Here is an 8587-nt window from a genome sequence, read left to right on the forward strand (position 1 = left end):
ATGAGAAAGTGGCCGAGGAGGTGACGATGAGGCCAAGAAGAAAAGAGGGGAAGGTCAAGAAGAGAAGATGATGAGGGAAAAGAACTTGAAGGCCAAGAGAAGACAAGAGGAGGCAGCCCAAAAGAAGAGAGGAGAGAGAAGATGAGAGGAGGAGGAGGAGGATGTCAAGAATAGCAAGAAGAGAAGATGAGAAGGTGAAGATAAGGAAAATGAGTGAAGAGAGATGAAGAGAGCGGGAGGAGAAGAACTGGGTGCTCTCCAGCCCCGTTCCCAGCTCTGCTCTGGCTCTGGCCACCCCTGCCCTGACCACACAGCTGCCCCCCCTGGAGCTGCTCCCCAGGCCCTGGGGACACCCTGGGCACCGTCTGGGGCTGGGGGCTCCTCTCAGGGCCCACCCCACTGCCAACAGTCACCAAGTGCAGAGGTCCTGGCCACCCCAGCCCTGTGGCCATCGCCTGGCTGGGTGCCACCTCCGCCGTCGCCAGCAGCTCGGGGATGTCCCCAGGAGCTGCCAGAGGCCGCCACAGCCACCGACCCCTCACGGCCACGCGTTCTCCTCCAGCCCCTCGCGCTCCCGCGGGGCCCAGGGGGGCTCCAGGAGGGAGGAGGGGGTGCTCTGCAGAGCCCCCCAGGCCCTGGGGCCGCCGTTCGGGGCCCGGTGGGCGCCTGCCCCGTAGCCGCGGGGCGTGGGGATGCGGGACGGCGTCTTGTGGGGCTGCGTGTCCAGCCGGGGCTTGGCCCAGGGCCGCGGCGGGGGCGCGGGGACCCCCGGCCCGGGGCTCTCCTCCGTCTCCATCAGCTCGTCCTCCCCGGTGGCCCAGTCGGTGTCGGAGCCGGCGTTCCCCGGGGTCTCCCGGTTGTCCCAGGAGGCCGGGAAGCAGCAGCTCTCGTCGGAGGAGCTGGAGAAGGTGGAGCGGCGCCTCGCATCCGCCAGGGTGGGGTTGGAGGGCAGCGGGGGGCACCCGCCGTGGTTCCCGTTGTTGTTCCCGTTGTTGTTCCCGTTGTTGTTCCCGTCGCTGCTCCCGCCCCTCCGCCCCTCCTCGGCGGGCAGCCCGTGCTTGGCGAAGACGTTCAGGGAGGAAGAGGAGGATGAGGAGGAGCAATAGGCCGAGTCAGCGGTGGCGGGGGGCGCGGGGGGGGGGCTCTCCGTGTCCCCCAGCTGCTCCAGCAGCCGCGTGTTGGCCAGGAATTCCTCCTCCAGCCGCTGGAACAGCCGCTGCTCCTGCCCGGGCTCCAGCCAGCGCGGGGCCCGCAGCCTCCGCGCCAGCTCCTCGGGGTCCCCGGGGCCGGGCCGGGGGTCGCGCCGCCCCCCGGGGCTCCCCGCGGGACCGGCCCCGGCCGCGGGGGGCTCCGCCCGAGCCAACGAGTGCTGCCCGTCGGGCCGGCGGCGGATGAGCAGCAGCGGCGCCGAGCCGCGCCCGGGGCTGCGGGAGGCGCGGGGGGAGCCCGGGGCGGGGGGGTCCGCGGGGTCCCGGCGGGCCGGGGGGCGGCGGGGGCCGCTCTGCGCCGAGGAGTCGCTGTCACCCGAGCAGCGCCGGGAACGCGCGGGGGCGCGCGGCCTGCGGGCGGCAGGGGAGAGAGCGGGGGAGTGAGAACCCTGGTGTCCCCCCCAGGGCACCCCAAAACGGCACAGCCTCCAGGAACCCCCCCCATTGGTACCCCCCTTGCATCCCTCCTCGTGGAACCCCCCAGTACCCCCCCCCACTGCACCCCTCCCCACCCATTCCCCCCCAGGGCACCCCCACACTCCTTCCATTGCACCCCACTTCCCTCCCGTTCATTCTTCCCCCTTTATCCCCATTCCTCCTCACTGCACCCCCATTGCACCCCACACTCCCCCCCTCAAACCCCGTTTCCATCCTCACTGCACCCCACACTGCCACTATTGAACCCCATCTCCCTTTCCCTTGCCCCCCCCATTAAAACCCCCGCACTGAACCCCCGTTCTTCCCCTCGCTGCCCATTCCTCCTCACTGCCCTCCCCAGAACCTCATTTCCCTCCCCACTGCCCCCCACTATTCCCCTCCATTGATCCCCCCAATGCTTTCCCCATTTCCCCCTCCCACTGCCCCCCCATCACCTCCCAGTGCACCATCATCTGTCCCCATGGCCCCCCACCGAACCCCCGCTGTCATCCTCCATTTCCCCTCCCCTGCCTTCCCTAACTGCACCCCAATTCCCCCATTCTTTCCTACTGCACCCCAAATTCACCCCACTGCCCCCTCAGTACCGCTTACTGCCCCATTTTCCCCCTTGATTTCCCCATTGCACCTCCAGTGCCCCCCATCTCACCCTCTCGTACCCCCCCCCGCCCCCAATGATTCCCTCATTTCCCCCCCACCGCCCCCAGTGATTCCATTTCCCCCTCACTGTCCCCCACGATCTCCCCAGTGTTCCCCACTGCCCCTCCCAGTTCAGCCCAGTTACCCCATTCCCCCTCCCACTGTCCCCCCTCACCGCCCCCCCACCGCCCCTCAATGCTTTCCCCATTAACGCCCCCGCTCCCCATCCCCTCCGGGGGGCTCAGCCCTTGCCGTGGGCTCTCGGCGCACTTTTGGGGTCCCCCCAGCCCCGGGGGGGGCCGTACCTGAGCGTCCCCGCTGCCCGCGGCTCCGCGGGGCTCCGGGAGGGGCTGCCGGAGCAGGGGGTGGCACCGCCGCGGGGAGGCAAACCTTCCTGCCTGGGGGGCTTCGGGGGGTCCCCCCGGGGCTGGGGACCCCGCTCGGCCCCGGCCGGGGGGGGCCCGGCGGGCCGGGGGCGCCGGGGGACGCTGGGGCTGGAGGCGCGGGACGAGGAGGTGCCGGGAGCTGCTTTTTGGGGGGACATGCCCGGGGCGCGGGGCTGGGGCAGGCGGTGAGCTGGAAGGGACACGGGGAGGTCAGCGGGGACAGCGCTCAGCCAGCCGAGCCCTCCCATCCCATCCCAGCATCCCGATTTTCCAGCCGCGCTGACTCCCGGAGGTGGCGACACCTCGGGAATTTGGGGAAAGCCCCACTTCTGTCACTCCCCTTTTTCCCCTTCCAGCCGGATCAGCGGCCTGAGGAGCCCAGCCTCAGGGAAGGGAACCGCAGAGAAAATCAGGGAGAAACAAGGAAGGGAACCCATGGAGAAACCGGGAACAGAACCCCAGGGAAAATCAGGGACAACCATGGAGAACCAAGGAACAGAACCCACGGGGAAACAGGGAACAGAACCCCAGAGAAAATCAGGGAATGGAGCCCCACAGAACAGAGCAATGTGGAGAACCAGGGAATGGAGCCCCATGGAAAATCAGAAATGGTGTCCCAAGGAGAGCCAGGGAATGGAACCCCACAGAGAATCAGGGAACAAAACCCCACAGAGAATCAGGGAAGGGGCCACATGGAGGGCCAGAGAATGGAGCCCAGGGAGAATTTGGAAACAGAACCCATGGAGAACCAGGGGATGGAACCCCACAGAAAATCTGGGAACAAAACCCCACAGAGAATCAGCAAACAGAGCCCCAGGGAGAATCTGGGAACAGAACCCACGGACAACCACGGAATGGAACCCCACAGAAAATCAGGGAGCAAAACCCCATAAAGAACTGGGGAAAGGGGCCCCAGGGAGAATCCGGGAACAGAATCCATGGAGAACCACGGAATGGAACCCCACAGAAAATCAGGGAGCAAAACCCCATAAAGAACCAGGGAAAGGGGCCCCAGGGAGAATCCGGGAACAGAATCCATGGAGAACCAGGGAATGGAACCCCACAGAGAACCGGGGAACAGAGTCCCAGGAAGAGCCAGGGAATGGAACCCCACAGAAAATCAGGGAGCAAAACCCCATAAAGAACCGGAGAAAGGGGCCCCTGGGAGAATCCAGGAACGGATCCCTGGGGAGGCAGGGAATGGCAGGCCAGGCGCCAGGAGCGTGCCGGGGGACAGTGGCCACGGGTGACACTCACAGAGGGCAGCACAGCGACACGGGTCGTGCTTGTCCAGGTAATGCTCCAGGGTGTCCCAGCCGCCGCCCACGCGCACCATGACGTGGCTCCGCAGCACCTGCGGGCAGCGCTGTCACCCCCAAAAAGCCACCAGAGCCACCCCAGGACCCCAAATCCAGCTCGGGGCCCCATCCACCCGGGGTAACGGGGGGACAGTGGGGGCAGGGGGCAGCTCTTACTCGGACGAAGATGAGCGTGTTGGAGTCGCCCACTTTGTACTTCCCCTCCGAGACCTTGACCATGGGGAATTGCGAGGGGCAGGAGCAGCAGCCCAGGATCTCCCGCACCTGCCGGCACACAGGGGAGCGGTCAGTGGGGCGGGGACGCCCTCCTGTAGGGTCGGCGGGGTCCAGAACCCCCCTATAGGGCCGGTGGGGCACAGACCCCTGTTACAGAGCTGCTGGGGCACAGAGCCCCATTATGGGGTGAACAGGGCATAGACCCCCCCCACTATAGGGAAGTGGGCATAGAGACCCCCCTGTAGGGTCAGTGGGGCACCGACCCCCTCTTATAGGATCAGTAGGTGTAGACCCTCCACTATGGGGCCGGTGGGGTGCAGACCCCCCAGTTATAGGGCTGGTGGGCACAGCTGCCCCACTATAGGGTCAGTGGGGCACAGACCCGCCTTTATAGGGCAGGTGGGCACAGCTGCCCCACTTCAGGGTCAGTGAGCACAAACCCTGCCACAGGGCTGGTGAGGCACGGACCCTCCACTATAGGTCTGGTGGGCACAGAAACCCCTGCTATAGGGTCGGTGGGGCACAACCCCCCTGTAGGGTCAGTGAGGATCCCCGCTATGGGGGCAGCCCCTCAGCTGGGCACACATGGAGGGCTCTGTGTGCCCCCCATGCTGGCAGCTCCCTCCGTGGGGAGCAGCTGGGGGGGCTCAGGGGCAGCAGGACCCCACAGAAATGGGGTAAATCCGGGGGGTTTTGCCTCCCTCCAGACTCGAAGGTGTGGCACAGGGAAAAGTGGAGCGGGAGGATTTGGGGGGCCGGGCAGGGGACCCCCAGGGCTGTGGGGTGGCCGGGCAGTGCCGCGGTCCCGCCGGCTGCCAGCTGCCGGCTCTATCTCCCGGGCTGACGTCAGGGATTAAACCGGGAGCCACGGGGGGACGCGGGGACGCGGCCGCATCCTGCCCCGGCTTTGGGGGGGGACACGGCGCGGCCTCGCCCCGAAATTTGGGGTTTCTTTAATAATTCCGTGATTTTGGGGGGTCTTCCTGCGGCCGTGCCCATCCCAGCGGTGAGAGGAAGGAAGGATGTGGCCGCTCCGGTTCCCATCCGGGTGACACGGAGAGCACCAGCTGGGGAAACTGAGTCACGGAGTGGGGGGATTGGGGGGGGGGAGGCGGCAGTGAGGAGGGGTCGTGACCCTGCTGCCACCTCGGGGGGGCACCTGGGGACGAGGCGGGCCGGGTCCTGCTCCGCCAGGCTCCTCCCCGGCGCTGGCGCTGCCCATAAAAGCCGATGGCGAGGAATTACGCAGCCCGGAAAAATGCAGCCGGGGCTGGCAGCGCCCGGCCAGGGGGGCTTGGGGGGGCAACAGCCACGGGGGGGCCCCCCCGACGCGGCCCTGGGCGGAGGGGGGGTCAGGATGCTCTTTAATGAGGGACTTAATGAGGAATTGGGGTTTCAATTAAAAAAAGGCTTAGGGAGTCAGGGGAGGGCAGAGCCCCCCTGTCCCCCCCGTGTCCCCCCCGGGCCGGATTAATCCGCTGCCGCACCCGCGGGACGGATCCCGCACCCGGCTTTAATCCGTCCTGAGCTCCCGGCACGGGGGGGTCCCCGCACCCCCCTCCTGACACCCCAAATTGTGGCTGTGAGCAGCCGGGATGTCCCCACGTCCGTCCCTGGGTTCAGCAGCCCCGAGGAGCGGAGGAGCAGCTCTGCGGTGGGGACCGCTGTGGGTCACCCCCTGACGGGGAGCAGGTGGCAGGGCACAGGTGACACCTCTGTCCCCGCTGTGATTCTGCTCACAGCCACCGAAATAACCCCCCCCGCAGTCAGGAGGCTCCACGGGAGCCTGGGTGGGTGGGGAGGAGCTCCCGTAGCCATGGAGAGCTGGGATGGGTGGGTGGAGCACATCCTATGGACCACAGGGGTGGGCAGAAGGACCTCCCCGGGGTCACAGCGACACGTGGGACCTCCCCCGCACCACCGAGTGCCCTTTGCATGGCCAGGAAGGACTTCCTGGGGTCACAGGGACAGGTGGGACCTGCCAGAGACCCGCTGGGGGGACAGGTGCCGTGGATCATGGGGCATCTCCTGGGGCACACAGACAGGAGCCACAGAGACAGAGGGGGCTCCTGAGAGATGGGTGGGAACCCCCATGGACCCTGCTGGGTGGGCAGAGACAGGTGGGACCTCCCAGTGACCACCGGGTGGACAGACGGGACCTCCCAGGACACAGAGGGCACCCTGCTGGCCGGACGGAGAGCACCTCCCGCGGAGCACCGAGCTCCCCAGAGCCGGCTGCCGGGCAGCGCCTCCCCCAGAGCACCGGGCGCCCCGGCGGGGCCCTGGCGGCGGCCGGGCCCTCACCCAGGCGCAGGGCTCCGCGGGCAGCGCGTGTCTCACCAGCTCGTCCAGGTTCTTGAGGTCGCACAGGGCGATGGGCCGGGCCCGGCTGGGGAAGGCGCCCGCCTGCGGGTCCCGGCTCTCCCGGCGCGCCCCCAGCGCGCCCTCGGCCATTTGGTCCCTCATCTCCTCCTCGATCTCCTCCTCCATCTGGATCAGCATGGGGGCCAGCATGCCAAACTTGGAGCCCCTCCTGGCCACCTCCAGCAGGCAGAGGACAAAGTTCTTCTCGTTCTTCTTCAGCACCAAGTCGTTGGTCTCGAACATGAGCACGTCCTGGATGCCCAGGTCCTGCCGGCACCACTGGATGAAGTTGGAGACGTTGTCCCTGGCGATGAAGGAGCCGGGCACCACGTTCTTGGCCTGGAACACCACCTCGTTCTGGGGCACGCGCATGCGGGCGGCCGCCTCGGGGTGCCGCTCCTGGAAGTCCAGGGCGGTGCGGTTGACGTTGTTGGCGTGGCGGCAGAGGTGACAGCCCGTCTCCAGGCTCTCCAGGAAGGTGTCCACCTGGATGTCCAGGTCGTAGAGGGTGTTGAACCACTCGGCCAGGTCTTCCTTCATGGCCTCCAGGTACTCCTCGCTGGAGCGGAAGGGGCGGATGCTCTTGGAGGCGGCCGACTGGATGTGGCTGGGGTCGGCCATGGCAAGCTGCCTGCGGGGGGACAACGGGGGCTGTCACGGGCAGGAAATCCCCCAAAGCCCCCCCAAACCCCCACCAACCTTGCTGACCCCTCTGTGCCTCAGTTTCTCCCACGTGTTACCCATGGGCAGGAGCATCACCAGTGCCACCATCACCCCTCCAGGACCTGCTGATCCCTGCCAGGACCTGCAGCCCCCCCACTCCCTGTCCCCCCCACAGCCCATGTCCCCTCCCCTCACATCCCAATTCTCCATGTCCCCCACTCTGTGTCCCCTCATCCTGTGACCCCCCCCCACCCCAGGTTAATGACTCCCTTGTCACCCATGCCCACCCCGGGGGGCTGTGGCACAGAGGGGACATCCCTGCCCAACCCCACCCTGAAAGCTGCCCAGTCATGGTGGGTGTCCTCACGCCGGTGTCCCCACCCTGGGAGCAGGTGACACCCCGAGGGATGGCAGTGCCAGGGGCAGGGAGCCCCCCCCTTACCCTGACGCAGTTCAGCCCTGAGGGGCTGCGGGGGGGGGGATTGGGGTCCCAGCACTCAGCCATGGGGTGGGGGCTGCACCTGGGGGAGGCCCCCGGCTGTCCCTGACCTGGGGTGGGGGGACAAGAGCCAGGGATGGCTCAGCAGAGGGGTCACCCCCTCCCGGGGGCCCCTTGACCTCCACTGCCACCCCCACCCCCTGCCCCTGGGGTGACCGTGATGCTGAGGGGGTGTCCCCTGCCCTTGGAGGGGTGTCCCTGTTGGGGAGGGTCCCCTCACCTGGGGGGGGCGGCACGGCCACCCTCGGGGATGGGGGGACCCTGTTGGGGGGGGTCCCCATCCCTCCAGAGTGGGGGATCCTCTCGGGGGTGTCCCTTTCCCTGGGGGAGGGGGTGTCCCTGTCGCGGGGTGTCCTTCCCTCGAGGACGGAGGGTCTCTTTCCCTCGGGGGGGGCTGTCTCTGCCGGGGGGGGTCCCTACCCTCGGAGGGGGGTGTCCGTGCTCAGGGGTGTCCGTACGGGGGTCCCCCTGTCCCCTGGGGGGCGGCTGTCCATCTCTGGGGGTGTCTCTGTCTCGGGGTGGGGGGGTCCCTGTCGGCGCCGGGTCCCTATTCCGGGGCGATCCACCGGGGGCGGCGGGAGGGGATCCGCACCTGCGGGGACACGGGGGGGGACGCAGGGCCCGGGGCCACCCGCCGACCCCCCCGGCCGCACTCACCGCCGCCGCTCCGCGCTCCGCTACGGCCGGGCCGGGCCCGCTCCCCGCTCCGGGCCGGGCCGCGGCTCCCAGCGCCGGGGGGGCCCCGCCGCGGCCCCCGCCGCCATCGGCCGCCGGCAGCGGCCCGGGGGGCGGCCGGGGGGGCCCGGGGGGCGCCCAACGAGGCTCGGCCGCCGCAGCCCCGCGGAGCCGCCGCCGCCG

At 68.4% G+C, this 8587-nt stretch overlaps 1 protein-coding gene across 3 annotated transcripts; it reads right to left on the reverse strand.

Annotated features, from left to right (window-relative positions):
* Positions 1-29: 29 nt before the first annotated feature.
* Positions 30-8506, reverse strand: GAS2L1 (growth arrest specific 2 like 1). Of its 3 annotated transcripts, none has more exons than XM_084217494.1 (6): positions 8387-8506; positions 6508-7198; positions 4144-4251; positions 3926-4022; positions 2588-2858; positions 30-1559 (listed from the first exon to the last, which is right to left on the reverse strand). In XM_084217494.1, the coding sequence occupies exons 2-6, from the start codon at positions 7186-7188 to the stop codon at positions 539-541; spliced, it is 2178 nt and encodes a 725-aa protein (XP_084073620.1). In that variant the 5' UTR covers positions 7189-7198; positions 8387-8506; the 3' UTR covers positions 30-538. The 3 variants fall into 3 exon arrangements, with proteins under 3 accessions (XP_084073620.1, XP_084073619.1, XP_084073618.1); XM_084217493.1 differs by lacking the exon at positions 8387-8506 and adding an exon at positions 8150-8275 and having other exon boundaries at positions 6544-7198; XM_084217492.1 differs by lacking the exon at positions 8387-8506 and adding an exon at positions 8150-8275.
* Between the last annotated feature and the right edge of the window lie 81 nt (positions 8507-8587).

This window comes from Fringilla coelebs (assembly GCF_963513975.1).
Source record: "Fringilla coelebs genome assembly, chromosome: 17".
In the NCBI taxonomy this organism is placed as follows: domain Eukaryota; kingdom Metazoa; phylum Chordata; class Aves; order Passeriformes; family Fringillidae; genus Fringilla; species Fringilla coelebs.

Coding starts and splice junctions, on each gene's coding strand:
- GAS2L1 (XM_084217492.1), bottom strand. CDS start 8,223: ATGGACAGCCGCCCCCCAGGGGACAGGGGGACCCCCGTACGGACACCC. Junction 7,199..8,149: donor ACGGACACCCCCCTCCGAGG/GTAGGGACCCCC, acceptor GTCCCCCCGCAG/GCAGCTTGCCATGGCCGACC. Junction 4,023..4,143: donor ACACGCTCATCTTCGTCCGA/GTAAGAGCTGCC, acceptor CGCTGCCCGCAG/GTGCTGCGGAGCCACGTCAT.